The sequence below is a fragment of the Brachyistius frenatus genome, unplaced genomic scaffold (genome assembly GCF_029030835.1).
Source record: "Brachyistius frenatus isolate BFR_SWC_R1_liver_20210118 unplaced genomic scaffold, ASM2903083v1 Contig_48, whole genome shotgun sequence".
Classification (NCBI taxonomy): domain Eukaryota; kingdom Metazoa; phylum Chordata; class Actinopteri; family Embiotocidae; genus Brachyistius; species Brachyistius frenatus.
Window position 1 is genome coordinate 914,831 of NW_027210647.1, and position 18,206 is coordinate 933,036.

The window sequence follows — 18,206 nt, forward strand, 5'->3', positions numbered from 1 at the left end:
AGTTCAAAAAAGGTGCATGTGTTGAGCTTTTAGGTCCCATTTTATCTGTTCCTCAAATTCAAAAGTGAATTCAATGTCACTGACACACTGAGTATCTTTCTATGATATTACAAAAGGCTTCAAGATTAAGTTACAGTTTATTCCATGAATACACATGAATAATTATATCCCTGTGAGTTCACGAGAGGGTAAATTAATATGTGGTACAATGAAGTGTAGTTTGATCTCCTGTCAATCTCTTAAATATGATTTCTTCTTGTGGGACCATGTAGAGCTGATGATGCAGGATGACTGTCACCAAAATCGTCCAATGAATGTCTCCTGTCAACTCCATGTGACAGACCATTGATTTGTGGAAGCCTAGTGTAGAACAGGGGGAGGTCCCTCAATTTTACACATCAAAGTCTGTTTTTTCTTTTGAAGTCACACTTCATGTGCGAAAGAAATTGTGTAAAGACTTCCGTAGCTCCAGAGGGAGAGCCATGAAGTCTGCTTCATGATTGAAAAGGAAACAGTCTGGACATGTAAAGTTAGGAAGAAGTGACCTCTTTTTGTACCCGTCTCCTCATCTCTGTTTGAGTTTTGCAGCTAGAGGCTACTATTAACCACTACAAACGACTCACCTGAATCTCAGACCAAACTGTTGGTGGTCACGTTGCATTGTGGATATTGTAGACTCCAAGAAAAAATGTCATAGGAGTGCACGGCTTAATCAGTGGTTCTAACACAAGCTTTACCAGAAATTAAAAAAAAAAGTATCATTTATTTCCTTTATCCAAGCTTAAAAGACCCCTGTGAGCTACTTCAGTGCTCCTCGGCAGTGACCCTTTAAGTCTCTGAAACTACCTGGATAAACACCACTCCTCCATAAGATATCCCCACATTTGTTTTCTTTTGACGACGGCGCCTTGGAGCACCAAACTCCTCCAAAATCTCCCATAGGTTCACATATTTTTCATACTCATCAAGACATTCAGTACCTTGTATAGAAGCGCTCTGCATGTGTTATGTTTCTCCAAATTATTATTCAGACTTTTCCTTTAATTTGTCACTCATCCATCTCCGCACAAAGAGTATCAGCAGTGTGTTAGCAGTGTGTTCGTCTCCTCATCCGCCTTCAGTTTCTGTGTTACACATGTAAAGAAATCCAAACTACCGGAGAAAACAGATGAACGTTTGCAGATTTAGATGTCTTTTTATACATCCGCGGGGTTTTTCTGTTGTTTCTGCACCAGCGTTTTAATCGCAACACAAAGTGGAATACTTTGTTTCTTCAAAGAAGACTTATTACATTTTTTGATTAAAAACTTATTATGATGGCGGGAAGAGAGCGATGAATGGGATGTAATGTAGATGGTGGAGTGTGTGTTCGTGTGTGTAGCGGGGAGGACAGATGGACTCTGGTCAGACGCTGTGGATCATTAAACACAGATGAAGGACAGACAGAAGGTTGACTTGCCTCCGGCCTGCTCTCCATTTGTCCATGTCGCTCTTTCTCACCTCACCGTCGTCTGGCTGTCTTACCAGTGGCTGCTCCTCCTACACCTGTGTTATCATTATCGTGGGCTCTCATATAACTTCATTATGCCCCCCCTCTACCCCCTCCCCAACCTGTCCCTCCTCCTTTCTCAGTGGTCAAAGTGGACCGAGGGAGGACCATCACCATTACCAAAGACGAACTTGAAGGTGAGAACGCTGTATTTTTGTTTCATTATACCATTTCGTCATAAAAAGAAGCCATTCCAACCTTTTCACCCTTGATTCCAAACAGCTGCCTCCTCGCCTGTAGGTCGCCTCGGGCTTCTTGGCTAAGTGCATCTTCATATTGTATTTAACAATGAGCCGCAGTAATTGTATGGCTGAGGCGATGAGCATTTGCTCCATTTACAGAAGTGAAAAGAATGAACAGTCCCTGGTGGTGTCCTGGTAAATGCACATAATAGCCCGAGGTAGTGTGAATGCATGTGAAGAGGGCTGATAACCTTGGCAATGTAACTCACAGATATATAGAGAGATAAAGAGAGAGGGGGAGGAGTGTCTGTTTGAGGAGGCAACCAAAAAATAAATATGGCAAAGAGCGTGCATTCATACTTTTCTTTATTCCATTCTGTAATGGAGGTTTTCAGTAGAAAGCGCGTATAGATGTGTGAAAGCATGCGTGCGACGATGTGCAGCTTTTATTGTAATGGAATGACAAAGATGGTGATTTACACTGGAACAACCCTGTGAGATCCATCTTCATCAATCAAGCAATGACTTATGTCGCAGTACACACAACAGGCTCATACATGCACATTTTAGATGATGTGTTTGAATCAGGAGATTTCATAACAAGCATAAAGGATCAAAATGTTTCCTGAGTTTACACACGTTGTGGTCTGTAAGTAAAATTACATACATTTCTTTGGTCTTTTGGCTCTTTACTCCAGAGACATGAGATTTCAAGTTAATCTATATCATGTGGTTGATATTACAGTGTTCAGCTTTATTTTTGAGCCTCATTCATAATAAAAAAAAAAACTTCATTTGTATAGCACCTCTCGTACAAGGAATGCACTCAAATTGCTTTACAATGGTAAAATTGTTCATTGTTAATTGAAATTGTTAATGTACTCAAAGTGCTTTACAACAAGATTTATGAACCAAGATTTATAAGACAAATTAAAATACTAATTGTCTTAAGTCTGTGACTCAGACACACTTTATGTCTTCTTAAATGCTGCTCAGCTAGTTAGTTTACTGCCTTAAAGGAACAGTTCAACATTATGGGAAATCATTTTGAAGTGAGAACCAAGAGAAAGTTAGCTTAGCTTAGCACAAATACTTCAAACGGGGCTAAACACAAGCCTGACTCTGTCCGAAGGAATAAGACAAATGTCAGTCCAACGGTCACTAAACAACATGTGATATCACGTTTGTTTATTCTGTACAAAAGCAAAACTGTAAAAATCCCAATTTAAAAACCTGCAAACACACTTATATTTGAGTGACGGCACTTTAACATCATAGACATGATTACAGCTCATGTGCAGTCTGCCACAGAAGAGCAACAGAAATCAAATGCTTCATTTACTGCTCTGAGTTATTCATGGCAACGAATAATAGCAGTCAGCACTCAATGCAACGTTCAATTAACACATCCAGTAAATACCCAACATGCAACGCTACTAATAAGTAAAACATAACTTATGAGAGAAACAAAATTGGGTGGCAGGTTGCTTTCCATCTCTTTTATGGAGAATATTTATTAATTGATTGCCTCTGGAATAAAACCAAACTTTCTTTTATTTGTTTTACAAGTCTGAGTTTTAGAGCACAGTCCTGAAGGCATCCTCACAAACTCATTATGAAGAACATGTGTGGGGCTGTCAAGGATGGCAGACATTTTAATGTGCACTTCTTTTTTTTTATGGGACTGTCTGAGAGGGATCTTTTAGTTTTACCGATAAAAGTGACTGAAAAAAGGTTTTGTAGCTTGTTTTTGTTTTTCTGAAACGGGATGTAAACCAACAAATAGAAGAAAATGTTGAAATACTTTCGATCAAAAAAGGTCAAATATCTTACTGGCATCATCTTGTGTACATTTGCACAATATATAAGTTATACAAACATGAATATCTGTGTTTTCAGGACACTCTAAAGTGTCATCAAACTGTTATAACTGGCTTGAAAGCTGCAAAAAATTAGGAAGGAAACAACATCGAGTTAGACTTTAAAAAAGATGATATTTATTTGCAAAAGACAAAAATTAAGTAAAAATCTGAAAGAAACTGAAGATTAGGGTCTGGCACCAAGAAGTGAGAAGGAGTGGGCGGAGCAAGGAGGCATTTACATAGGCCAAACAGACCTTAGCAAGGACCTTCAATTAGTCATCGGGGAGCTGCACCTAGAACTCAAAGACATAGAATGCACACACACACACACACACACACACACACACACACACACACACACACACACACACACACACACACACACACACACACACACAAACACACACACATGCGTGCACACACACACGCATGCACAGCCGGACATAGAATGACACGTAACAATACAGTTTCCAAATATTTGCACGTTTTACTTTCTCATTTCTTTCATGAAAAAGAGTTGGTGCCTCCCTAAAAAGGGGTTTGGAGGAAATTATTATCTCTGCTTTGTTCTGCTAATATGCTATCATCAGCAAATTTATAGTCTCTGCTGCAGTCATCTGTATAAAAAAAAACACAAAAAAAACACTGTCCTTAAAGATTATATTTTACACACACACACACACACATACAGAGAAGCTTACCGGCTCTACCAGATCAGCTTCTCTCATTTGACTGCACTCTCTTTGCTGTAGAGCTCCTCTCTGATCCACACTGCTAACTCTACAGGGGATACAAACATAGAGACCTTCAGAGAGACCGACAGTCACAAAAACCTAACACTTCTGTCTGAGTCGCAACACTTCCACTGCCCTTGAATCACTCGGAGTGTCACTGAAAGTGTGCTGACTCGTATGTTTTATCTGGCGAGCTCAGGTATTAGGGATGGAGGTGAAAGTGGGGCAGCGAGGCGCTCTGATATCTCATCCAGTGTGCTTGAGTCAAATCCAACAGACAAAGCATTAAACAGGTTTAACAAAAGGAGAAGAGAAAGCAGAATCTCAGCCGGCACTTTGGGCTCCACTTTCATTCTCACTGACCTCGCTCTAACTTCCGTCTTCATCGTCCGCCTCCTCCTTCTCCTCCTTCTCCTCCTCTGTTTGCTCCCCAGGTGAGGTCAGAGTTCCTTTCCCTCCCACAGACGTCCACGCCTGCGAGGTGAGCGACACCTACGTGGTGCTGAGCTGGGCAGAGCCCGAACCCAGAGGCAGGGAGCCGCTCACCTTCTACGTGGAGCGGGTCAGTCTTTACTCCCACACACCTGCCTAAACACACAAATATTCATATTACTGCACCTCTTGAGGGCCTCGGTTGGCTGCAGTTATCCCCAAGCCTCTCATCTGAACCATAACTTGTTTCATCCTCGGGGACCCATAAGTGAAGTTTCAGCACATTAGCTACAAATCACATTAACGCCGATCATTTTTTTGCCACAATGTGAGTTTGGAGATGGATTTCTCACCTTCCAGGCAGCAAGTAACAAAAGAAAAATCGACTTGCAGAGACTTTAAAACTGGCTTTAAAGAGGATATTTATCACATTGAATAGAAATTTGTATGACTGTTTAATGATGATCAAATTTGGGACAGCACAGAAGGTTTTGAAAGCGCCGTCTTTGCGGTTGCATTCATGGAAACTGGTGAAAACAGGTTTTTATAGGACAATAAAAACCACAATGAGAAGAAATACAATAGCACTTTCGCACCATCGGGCCCTTATTAATAGATCTAATGGGTTCCTCCTTGTCCCACCCAGACTCTGTGTCTTCTTTAACAATTAAATGTGCAGTCCTGCTTGAAAGATTCTTCAGTTTCCCGTCAGAAGAGAAACAAGCTGATCAAAACTCTATTACAGCGGTTTGGATTCAGGTTTCTTAGACTTCATACTAACTGAATGGTTGAGATGAACCTTCGCAGACAGTTTGTAACCAGTTCCTCCATTACCACACAAACTAACTAATCAGATGAAATGATTGTCCTCTTGCTATTTTTTTTTCACTCTCTTCTTTGTGTCATTCTGAGAAGAACTGCCTTGGAATTAGTTTTAAGGATTTATGGCATCTTTGGAAAGATTGGCTGCAGTAAAATACTTTGCATTAATTTAAGTTAAAGCTGTTGCCATCAATAATTGTGCTGGCACAATGGTTTTATGTGTGATGTGAGATGCCAGCAGATTGTTTCACCACCATCTGCAGCTCCCCGCAGCTTTATGAGCCGTTGTAGCATCCTTCAGCTCATTGCTTTGGTTTTACAGCAGCTTTAGTGTTTTGGTTCAGCCCCCAGTCTCATAGTAGCACTTTCACCTGCAGCGGGCAGCTGTTCTCAGCTAAAATAAAGTCTGAAAACCCAGTGTACAATACCTCCTCACCATTTGACTGCTAACAAATGTAGGAGGTAGCTGGCGAACACTGCAGGCCATTTAAGAGACTTCAGAGAATGACCTCAGCAGTTAGTGGAGAGCAAACCAGAGGTAAAAAGAGAGTGAAATATTGGATTTGCATCCATCAGGCTGCCAGAAACACAACTTCAGTTAAATACTAATATTTCTCCAGATAAGCTGGATGTCAAATTAGGCAACTGTTAGCGAACTTCTTGCAGAAAACAAGAAAAACACACACATACAAAGAGTATTCACTCAGCAAATATATCACATATATGTACATGCTTTCTCTATTACATAAACATACAGTATACCAGTATACATATATTGAATTCTAAACCACAATAGAAGTTTGTAATACCTTCACATCCACTGCACACATGAATCATGTTGTTGCATCATCTGTTCCTCCAGTGTCTCATTGGGTTCGGGCAGTTTGGTGCTGGAGTGTGAGCCAAATTAACAGCAGGTCCCTGAACTCAGCCCTAATTAAAGACACAGGAAGAGATTAAGAAAAAAAACGTTCCCACTTATGGTGGTGTCAGTTTAACTGGGAATTTATGTACGAATCAAAGCAAGTAAACCTTGATGATGCTCCTTAGTGTGATGTGATTTGGCAACAGGGGTTTTCTACCTTGCACATTTAAAGGACTCACTTATTAAATGGTGATTTAACTGTGGTTTGTAGGTTTTTGTGTGGTTTAAGATTCATCAGAGACGTACTCTGGTGCAATAGTATTTCAATGATGCATCTAATAAATGTTTGGAAAAACAATCTGACCTGTAGTGTTTGATCTCTTTTTCCAACTCAAGATTGAAACTTTAGAAAGTTTTCTTCCAACATGTCAAAGTTTGGGAACTGACCTGCTCTTTACAACAATAAAGAGCTCTCTAATATCAACCCAGATGCTCAGCGGCTTCTACCTCCAATAATCAGAAAACTGCCACAGGAAACAGATTTTTATTGAAGCTTTATAAGTTACTGAGGTAATAAAACTGTCAAATCTGTCAAAGGCATCTCAAATTACTAAAAGTATGCAGCTTCACTTCCGCTTATATAATGAAGGGAACATTCAAATATCCTTTTCGCCCTTGAGCAGGCACTTTATAATCACTGATCTCTTTGACATACCCCGTTCTATTGTTAGGTTTTCTACCTCAAACAGAGAGTAAAATAATGATGAGGAGCAGAGAAACAGTAAAATAAATGCAGACTATAAGATAGATAGCCAAAATGGATAATGGCCAAAGATGAAGAAAAGATGTCAAGATGTTATCAACAATTTATTCCCTATCCATTTGTTTTTATGACTACTTCTTTCTTTTTTTCTCTCCATCTGGCCATTTTTCTCTCTCTCTAAATCTAATCATGTGTTCATATTTCTGTCTGCATGTCCCTCTGCCCGTTATACCAAACTGCCGATCTTTATTCCTCTTTGCCCTTGTCTGTACATGAAGTAGTTTGCTCCAAAAGCCAGACAATCGGCAGTTAACAGAGTAAGTGATGGTAGAAAATTAGAATGAATTATGGGACTTTGTAAAGTGTATTTGGCAGCTTGAGCTCATCACTGGAGTGCAGATTGGATCCAGCAGAATATTTGAAGATGAATGAAGATGTCCTTGAGATAGATGGTGCTTTTTTTTTTTTTTTTTAAATTAACTTTGTGTTTTTCTGATGCTGTGCTTGGATCAGCGCCTGGCAGGGTGGAGCGGCTGGGAGCTAGCCAGCATGGACACGGTGGTAAACTCTCGCAGGTTCCCTGTGTTTGACCTGGATAAGGGCAAGCAATACTGGTTCAGAGTGCGCTCCATCAACAGGTACGGCGTCAGCGACCCCTCTGAGCCGAGCGAGCCGATCTCCCTCGGAAAGCCACAAGGTGAGAGAGAGTGTGTTTTGTACTGGTGCCCATTTATTACTCTGCTGCTTGTAAAGGTCACTTGGATATTGAAGAGCAATCTTCTTGTTTCCGTGCCAGCGCTGTATTGCACCTGCTGTAGCTTTGCACACATAATTTTGATTAGTAGAAGGTGATAACGACAGAAATTGTAGCTCTGGTCACATATATTGCTGTCCATTGAATTAGTATCGCAATTTGAACAGTTGGACGTCAAATTGTATGTGAAAAGGTTTCAGAGCTCGTCTTAGGTTTCAGCCAGCTATTATGTTTCAATTACTGAATAATCTGCTGATTCATTTTTCAATCGATCAAGAGTTGTTTAGTGTATAATCTATCACCCAATGGGGAGAAAAAAAGGTGACATATTTACCATCCAAAATCTATTTTACCACGTAAACTAAAGAAAAACAGCAAATCAGCAGAAATAAGAAGCTTGATAAACGATTGGAACAATTTAACCTCAATACTTGCCAATTCATTCTTTGACTAATCAATCCACTAATTGGTTTAGCTCTCCCTTTGACATGAGTGGAGGCCTATTTAAAGAAGCTCTGTGGAGTTATTTTTATCTTCAGTGTGTATTTTCATCCCAAATTGTATAATTGTGTGTGTGTGTGTGTGTGTGTGTGTGTGTGTGTGTGTGTGTGTGTGTGTGTGTGTGTGTGTGTGTGTGTGTGTGTGTATTTATTCATTGGTGTTACTCTCTTATTATTCTTTTCATCTATATTATTTTATTGTCTACGTATTCTACGTCATTTTTCTTATTGTGTGCACCTTTTTTTTTCCTAACTGTGTTTCTATGCTGCTGTGATGACTAAATTCTCCCACGGTGGGATTAATAAAGTCTTATCTTATCTTATCTTATTTCATCACCAACTGTGTGCGTATCCTTGAGATCTAACAAATCTGTTGAGCGGGTTTCTGTCCTCTCAGAAAATGTGCAAAGCTGTTTTATTTTAACAGTTTGAAACCTGTTTACATCTATAAGTACATGAGTTTTCACTGCCTTTCCCGGTACATTGCTGTGTTCCTTTGTGTGTTGCCGCCACCACTAGATCAGGTGTGTGTGTGTGTGTGTGTGTGTGTGTGTGTGTGTGTGTGTGTGTGTGTGTGTGTGTGTGTGTGTGTGCGTGCGTGCGTGCGTGCGTGCGTGTGTGTGTGTGTGTGTGTGTGTTTTGCACTGTAATGTCCCTGTGCATCAAAACCTCCACAGTGGACCTTTAAGGCGTATTTGAGTATAAAAGACAACATTGTTGTAATCGAAGTACAACATACTGAGCAGATCAGCTTTAGAAATATTGTCTGTCGGCTTCACAGGTTTGATTTTTGTGTATTTCATTAATCTCTCATTTTAAATTACTAAATGAGCTGGATGAGTTTTATCTTATGGTCAATAGTCATTTGACCATTTCAGGTTTCACAGTTTTAGCTAATAAATGTTTATCTGATTCCCATCAGCGGCGCCTGCTCCTCCTCACTCTGTCATGGTCATTAGTGACACAGACACCTCGGTCCTGCTCAAGTGGCAAGAACCCGAAGACAAAGAGGACATCGTGGGATATTACCTGTACTACAGCGAGGCTGGCAAACTGGACTGGGTGACTGTTAACAACAAGCCTGTGACCAAAACCAGGTACATGTGAGAGATTCTTCAACATTTTCTGACCCGTTTCAAAGGTTCAAAATATTTTGAAGTAGTCTGTATAAAAACAAGTGTAGTGATTGATAATCTTTCTCATCCCTCCTCAGGTTTACAGTCCACGGCCTCAAGACTCGGGGCGAATACGTGTTCAGAGTGAAGTCTGTGAGTCGAGCAGGAAACAGCAACTATTCAGAGGAGTCTCGCTCCATCTTGGTCAAATCAGCCCTTCGTAAGTGCACAAAACAATGGAGACAAAATCTCAGCTTCAAATCAAGTATCAAGTTCTTTCTAAAGATTTTGTGATGGTTTTACTAATTGACAAGCACAAGGTATCTGTTGCAGAGATTAACTTCGGAGCACTTACTACTGTAATGTGATATTTAAAAGTTAAACGTATCAATCAGAGTTGCCAACATCTAAATGCAGAGTGTTGTTAAAACGAAGACCTCGGGGTACATTCATGTTAGATTTCGTACGAGACGCTTTTTTTCTTGATCTTCACAAGAACTTCCAAAGCAGACTTTTTCATGTCTGTAGTTTTCCTTTACAGCTTCCTGATCCCTCTCTGCAAAGGCATGTGCATCATCATACAGCGTGATTCAGTACTTTTAGCGTTCACCTCAAAAGTAACATTCTCAGAGCTCCTTTTCGTTCTGTTTGGCGCCACCTGTGGCGATAAGCAGTAATTGCAGCGCTGTTTTGGGACTTCACTGACCAAAGATCCAAACAGTGGCGCCAAGGCCAGCCCCATAAGTCTGTAGTGCAATCGGCTTATTTCACCCGCAGCGATGTTTTAAAGTTAAGCGCCTGCTAGCGGTTGTAACAATCACGGCAAGCTGGTGTCTCGGAGAAGTGACGCAGGTCTATATTAAGGCAGTTTTCCTTGTTAGGAGGAGGAGGGTTGGGTAGTCGGTTCGATACCTGTTTTTAACCACAAATAGGGACAGTTTTTAAAAATCGGGTTTACTGTTGCTATGACGACAAAGGTTGCCTAATTTTTAAAAAGAAGTAACTTGAGCACCCAACTTGTTTCAAGTCATCATTTTATCCCAAACCATTATATTTCTCGAACCCTAAACAAAATTTTTTTTGTGTGTCTAAATCGAACCAAGGGTGCTTAATTAACGAAACACTTCTGTGGGTCGTATTTAAAATGAGGAAGAAACGACCTGTATGATCGTTGGGTTTGTAGGACTTGTTGGTGTTATCTGTGTGACATCAGTATGTTGGCATTTAAAGAGGGAGTTGAGGAGATAGCCTGTTGCATTAGCTCCGCCTACCACCATAACGGATGTGCGTAATCACTGCTGTGATCCCACCGCTCACTACCTGTGCACCACTTCTCATTGGTCCCATTGTGTCGTCACACACCCAGCTTGTTCAAATCATAACAGCGCAACGGCTTTCATCAGTTGGCCTCAGACTCAGTCACCCCTCAGTGAAAGATAGCAACTTAGCAGACAGTTATTTAGATGGAAATGTTGGAGATAATTATTTTTGTTATTCAGTGTCCTACTTATATTTCCAGCTTCTCCGATAACATCACAGGGGTTTCAGAAAATGTTTTACTCGAGTTTTACAACGAATAAAAGCAAGGCTGACGATGAAAAGTTCACACACATCACTCCCCATTTGTTTGGTGATGTAGCCTCCACCGAATTACTTATCAGGCAATAAATGACCACACTTGAAAAGCTACTGACCCTTCTTACTTGCTCTGTTGCAGGCTCAGATAATATGCAGTCTGCAGCCTGCAGTACAGTACAGCGATGACACATTTCACTTGCCACTCACTGCCTGAATAATCTCACATCTCTTCTGCCACTCCGCCGTTACCTCGGGGATGATGGCTTGAGTCCAGTTCTTTGTGAGGAATACATTTTTTATCAAATAGAATATGAGCCAAATATTTCTTTCATTCTTTTCTGAGAATCCTTATATATCGGCCTGGAGTCATGAATTTGTAAATCTAGACAGAAGTTGAATTCCAGCAGGGAGTTGTTGGCATTTCTTGGTCTATTTAGCGAGGATGGTTGCCAGCAGAGATTCTCTCATCTATCTTCTATGACTCTTTCTTTTTTTTTTTTTTTGCTGTTTTTTTTTTTTTAAATTATTATTACCTCTGCTTGCCCAGATGTTCCCTCTGCTCCCTCTGCCATCGCTCTGCTGCTGTGCACCGGATCGGAGATGGTGCTGGGCTGGAGGGCCCCCTCCTGTAACGGGGGAGATCCGGCACGTGGCTACTTCCTGGACCAGAGAGAAAAGGGCACGAAAACATGGAGGGAGGTCAACGTCAAGCCTGCCAAACAGAGGCAGTTTAAAGTGAGTAGTGCTTGAACTACTGGATGAAATCCTTTGGAGGAAATGTTGTGCAGACATCAATGCAGCATGGAGGATGAATACCACTGACTTTTCCTCTAGCTCCTCCTGCAGCTTTATAATTTTGAATCGGATTAATTGGCACGAAATCTGTTTCTCTCACTTGTCCTCTACGGTAGACCCATTTTTACAAAATGCCTTAACAAATATTGAATAGATGCCATGAAATTTATGTACAGAAACTTATGACATTTCATCTAGCACCAGTATTAGGATGAAATTTCAATTCGCCCTCTCATTTAGTTTAAGATACTTGCAAAATGAATGACGTTCCCTCGAAAACTTAGCTCTACTGTGTTTTGTGGTTATTAGCAAATATTAACACAACCAACTAAGATAATCAGCTGATGGATGGTAAGTAAACATGAAAAACTTTGCACTTGCTACAGCATTTTAGTATTGTCATTGTAAGCATGTTAGCATCCAGACATTAGCATCTATACAAAGCACTGCGTAGTACAACCTCAGACAGCTGCTTGTGTCTGTGTAAACTTTTTTCCTTTCTCATCATTTGCATGAAACACTGTTGAAAGATGCTTTTCATGATGCACATGAACTTGCAGAACTCATAAAGTGTCTTTTCAGCTCACTGACAAATATAACAACAAAGAACCTCTTCTTCAATTCTGATTAAAGCAAAATGAAAATAATCAATAAAAATCCCTCAGTCAGCACACAAAGAGAATTCCTGTTACTTATTACCCAAGGACTTTTAATATAATTATGCTAATATAAGTTATCTCTTCATTTTGCAGTTGCCTCAATTTAATGGCCATTATGGCTATAAAGCTCCCTCTTCCACATTGGCTGTGTCACTAGGCAACAAGCAGTGTCCATGGAGACCCAGGGGAAAGTTAAATCTTTAACCTGTCTCGGAGAGATTACAGGTGCTCCGTAATTAGACATTGTGCAAATGTGCTGTGTGTGAGTGGTTGTTTTTAGCTCCTGGGAAAAACAAAGACAAAGCCAATTAGAAGGAAATTCACTGTGCCACTGGTATCAAGATTAGCCCCACATGTTGGAGAGCAGAGTCTCAAGGATTGGAGACCCCTTTGCTAGAAGAGATGAGAACATGCAGCGCCTCCTTCTGGGCTGAATGAGAAATCTCAACAACATCAAATCCTCAAGAAGCACAATCTCTTTTTCCAGCAGGAGCTGTTATTTGAATCGAGTTGGCAGCTTCCTGGATCCAAATTAGAGTCATTAGCTCATTGATTGTGCCTCTATTTCGTGGTCAGCCCTCTTTTCTTTTCCGGGTTTGAGTTGTATACTTGATTTTAGCTATTTCTTTCTTCCCTGATCCTGCTTTATTCAGCCATGAACAGATGTAAATCCCTTGTATTTTCCTCTATTTCTATTGAAAGCAGTAAGCAGATTGTTCACTTAAAAGTACTAATAAAAATGTGTAAAAGTCCCCCATCACAACTAAAAGTCTGTCATTTAAATTTAAATCCTACTTAAAGTACAGAAGTGCAAAAAAATAATGTCAACTTTGAGTGTTATATTAATGGTAATAATGTGTTAATTCTGATGCATCAATGCATAATATTCACCGTTTTGTTCTTTTTAGTTGAGGTTGCTTTAATTGTAATGACTTATAAGAGCAGTCGTCACATATTTTAGTTCAATGGTCAGCTCAGTCGAACACAAAATAGATCAGGGGTGTCATGAAATGATGAAGAAAACCTTCAAAAAGAACTTCTGTAACACAAACGTATGTTTTGATCTGGAAGTATTCTGACTTTTTGCACACTTTATAGAGTAAAAGTTTCATTGTTTTCCAACCAATCAACCTTCAATGACCCATAATGACAAATTTAAAACATGTTTTTAGAGATTTTTGCAAATTTATTTAAATTCAAAAACAGAAATCTGTCATTTAGAAAAGTTGGCAAATCACTAATTCAGTACTTTGTAGAAGCCTTGCTGGCAGCCAATACCGATGTGTGCCCTCTGATCCGTTCAGTTCGCCTCAGGCGGACTCTAATCAAGTTCTAGTCACATCTCAAGGATTTTTAAAGTCACAGGATTCACCTGAACACAGTTTGGAGTTCCTCAGCAAAAGGTCAGAGTAGTCTTGTAAATGTGAGATTTTCTCCTTTTTTGGGGAAATTTTTTTTTTCATTTTGTCATTTATAGCTTATTGAATGTTGATTATTGATCACAAAAACATTGTTGCAAAGTGTGTAAAAACTGAATGGGTCTAAATACTGTCTGAAGTAACCGATATACTTATAATACATAACTTTACCTCTTTCAGCCTCCAACAGTTATTGAAATGAAACCCTCAAAATCATTTATAGGCAAAATCACTTGGAAACTGAGAGTTCATTGACATTTGAAACATGACAAATTTAGCATTTTATATTTTTGGATCTTTTAACCTGCAATGTAATGAGTAACTAGAGCTGTCAGAAAAATATAATGGAGTATAAAGTACAATATTTCAATGGATGGAATCAAGCAGGGGATAAATTTGACTAAAGTGACAGATTGTTTTATTTTGATTGATGTTGTCCTGATGAAGCACAGCTCAGCTTCAGTCTTTGCACTGTCCAAAACATGAAGCCAATGGAGGATGAAAAATACTCGTCAAATAAGCAAATGCAGCCTGTTTGCCATCTAGTGGATGAAAGTCGTACTTTCTTTCACTTCCTTCTTCCAGACAGCCATTGTCTTTCTGAGGGTTGGACTGTCTATCGGTCTGACAAGAAGGTTGTCGTTCCACCTTAAATGTGGTTAGAGGAGGCTGTGTAGATAATGAGGGGGGGTGGCAGATGTGGGGCAGCGGTTTTTAGATAGTGATTTGCTATTACTGTGAAATTAGCTCCCTCTGGTTGTGTCAATTAGTTACCGGGAGAGCGCTGAAAAGCATCAGCCGGCGTTCACAAGTGTTCACAGAGGCGATAAGGGCCTTAAAGTCTAAGTGGCTGTGAATAGGAAGATCAATGAAGAGATCGATAGGGCTGAATCCCCTGTCTTCCCAAAGCAAAAGTGTCTAGGGGGCTCAGAAAAATGCTGTGGCAGCAGCACAGCTAATACCTTGTAAAATGCCTTTTGGAGTGAGGAGGGGTGTAACTGTACAAGCGGGGAACTTATGCTCCCATATGATGTGAAATATCGTCTGGTTTTTTTCTTTAAGGCAGCCAGAACGTTGTTTTTATTTACATGAATCAAAGAAGTTTATATAATTATTTCACTACGTTGTACAAAATCTCATCTAATCTGTCTGAAAAAGATGGAAAACTCACTGATAAAACAAGTACTGCTTTATTCTGGACAAATCCAGACAATTACAAAGGATATTGTCCACCTTGCCTTCATTTCCAGGCTTTTGAAGCAAAGTTTGTGAACTTAAACACATCAAAATTGAACAGATAGTTAATGGAACGAAATCTTCCAAATCACTCAAATGTTTGTTTAGCATGATTGCTTCTCCTTTATTTTTGGTTTTAACACAATATTTTTTTTTCTACCATTTTTACATTTTTGTCTTGCATAAAAGTTTACGTTATGTGAACTTCATCCGTATTTCTTTGCCAGCACCATTTTGTCTGCAGCTGATCACCATTTTAATGCCTGATCTACTTCTGTAGGTTTGTAACCTGACGAGTGGAGAATTCTACCAATTCCGTGTGTTTGCTGCCAACGTGGTCGGCGTCGGGAAGCCCTCTGAGGCCAGCGATGCGTTCCTGTGTGAGAAGTGGACAATGCCAGAGCCAGGTGAACGAGAATTACCTTTACAAGACAAAAACGTTGCGTTTAAGATTTCTCCAAAACATCTCCACGAACCAGAACGTGTGACAGAAGAAAAACTGCTGCACATTTGTCTGCTGATACCGTGTATATATACATATATATCCAGACATCATTTTAAAATACTGTGATGTGTTTTACTGTACAAATCTTGAATCTTGAAAAATTCTGAATCAGAAGTTTAACCCCTGGAAAAAACATGTTCTACATATAACGTACTTTAACATAAGTCCATTTTCAGTGTTTGTCCACTGTCGGTTTCATGTTTCCAGAACACACTTTTGTAAGTTGCATATTGGACCACAGTTTGCCTCCAAAACTATTTGCAACATCTTAAAACCCAATTAAAGGGGAGCAAAAAGACACTGTGTCTTCACATACATCATTCTGTACGCTGAAACTTTGACTGGAGGAGGACTTTAACTTTAATCATTTCCAAGTTAGACAGTTATTCAAGAGCACTGGGAGTTTAAGCCTCAGTCAATACCTTCCTGACCTGCAATTTCTGCTATTGGTTTATTGACCCTGGCTCAGAGAGGGAGGTGAGATGGATACAAAGACCATCCATCAACTGGAGGAGCCATTACCACTCGCTGCAAATTTCATTTTATTTAAATTGCACCAGTAAAAGTGCACAACAACATAAACAGGTCAGCGTGAAGTAGCAGAATAAAAAGTGGCGATTTGCATATCGTGTCATTAAAATGTAAAATAAAGGCAGAGGTCAGCAGTCAAGTGACTAATATCGCAGCTGAAATAACATCCAAAATAACAGCCTGCAGTTAGAATTAGTTGGTGGAATTCATTATATTTTGCTTATGGATGGTGGCTCGTATCCCATAGCAACACAAAGGCACTGAATCCACTACAGCAAAAAAAAAAAAAAACAGGTTTTGACCTGCAGGAATCAGGAAAGGGTGCCATGAATAACATTATTATACAACTGTCTGTAATATATCTTCTGTGTTTTTATTTACAGTTTTGCTTAAATCAATCTAGCGTTTAAAGAAATAAAGATGATATTAGTTGTGTTTGAAAACATGAAAACGTGTTAATTATATGTTAACCATTACTGTATTGTTGATGCAGTAACAATAATTGAAATCATGATCAGTTTTCTTGATGGAATTGATGTTTTATTCAAGTACCAGTGTAGGAGAATATTAACAGTAAGTAGAATATTAGTTCATTTTTACCTGAAATAAACAGGAGGGGAGGTTCATTTTTTCCCTGAGTAGTGTCTGCAGGCGTTCAACTCAGGCTAAATACAACCACGACTACATTCCCTCCAACACATAAAGTCAGCCTGCATGTAGCTCGACAGGCGAACAAGTCCTGGAAGCTCTGGATGCTCCTCTCGCTGAAACCCCCATTGCCTTGAGCGCATTGGTAATAACTGAGGAAGACTGAGAGAAAACAACAACATATGTATCATCTCCTCTCTTCCCTCAGTTTGGACTGTGGCGTCTGGAAAATAAGCCGGCGATGTTTACAGAGATTTGAGGCGGAAAATGAGCTTGAGATTATATAAGTGTGTGAATTCTGTCACAAAAATGATGATAGGATTTGGAAAAGTGAGGAGGAAGTGCAGTCTCAATCCGCAGGCAAAATTACGCCCTTTATTATTATTAGAAACATCCCACATGTACAAAACCACACATGCACCACACACACACACACACACAGAAAGTGGCCTCAGTGTGTGGGAGCTCAGTAATACCCACCAGTTGTGGCCCCGCTCATATCAGCTCCTCGTCCCGTTAATATTGAAAAGAGAGCGAGGCGGGCGCGCTCTCTCTCAAATGTGTCACTTAAAAAGCGCAGCTCGTTAATCTCGGCAAATGGGCTTTCCTCTGTGCCATTAATAATTTAAAAGTCACCAGAAATCATTAAGCAAAATTAACTATCGCGAGCTGGAATTAAGTCAGTTGGGGAAGATTAAGGAAAGTCACTGGACTCATTTTGACTTTACTGGTCGGGTTTGTTATGACTTCCCATTGTGAAGAAGGATGTTTTACATTGGCAGCTGTTTTTTTCTTGTAGTTTATTTCACTGTGAGATTCTTCTGTATTGCTTTTCAACCCCAGGTTTTGGGCCTTTCTCTGCTCCCCTGCACAAAAAAACCATTGACCCTGATACACAGTCTGTCCATGACCTCTGTGTGCTCCCTGTCAGGTTGCCCCTACGACCTGGAGGTCAGGGAGGCGAGAAACGGATCTCTGGTGCTTTTGTGGGCGAATCCGCTGTACGAAGGACGAGGCCCCGTCACTGGCTATTTACTGGAAGTCAGCCAGGGCGACCAATCAGACGACTGGACTGCTTTCAATGACAAACCCATCTCTGATACAAATTACAAGGTGACTTAAGCTATAAACATGTTCAGGATTTGTTCATTACGTGATTTAACAGGTCAAACGATCCATGTGTTGTATAAAGTAGTCCAATGTTATTATTCATTAAATCCACCGCAGAAATTTGTGCGCCGGCATTTCATTCCTTTGC

The 18,206-nt window shown here is 40.0% G+C and overlaps 1 protein-coding gene across 4 annotated transcripts in view; it reads left to right on the forward strand.

Moving 5' to 3' along the window:
• The window catches only part of myom3 (myomesin 3), a 57,692-nt gene that overhangs the window by 27,876 nt on the left and 11,610 nt on the right, over positions 1 to 18,206 (forward strand). For all 4 annotated transcript variants that reach the window (XR_011311123.1, XR_011311124.1, XR_011311125.1 and 1 more), the window contains 8 exons: positions 1,633 to 1,686; positions 4,762 to 4,889; positions 7,723 to 7,906; positions 9,386 to 9,560; positions 9,677 to 9,798; positions 11,704 to 11,891; positions 15,545 to 15,671; positions 17,880 to 18,061. Coding sequence is in view for 1 of the 4 variants with exons in the window: in XM_069703794.1 (XP_069559895.1) it covers positions 1,633 to 1,686; positions 4,762 to 4,889; positions 7,723 to 7,906; positions 9,386 to 9,560; positions 9,677 to 9,798; positions 11,704 to 11,891; positions 15,545 to 15,671; positions 17,880 to 18,061 (1,160 nt within the window). In the remaining 3 variants the exon portion in view is untranslated. The remainder of the gene's footprint in view (positions 1 to 1,632; positions 1,687 to 4,761; positions 4,890 to 7,722; positions 7,907 to 9,385; positions 9,561 to 9,676; positions 9,799 to 11,703; positions 11,892 to 15,544; positions 15,672 to 17,879; positions 18,062 to 18,206) is intronic.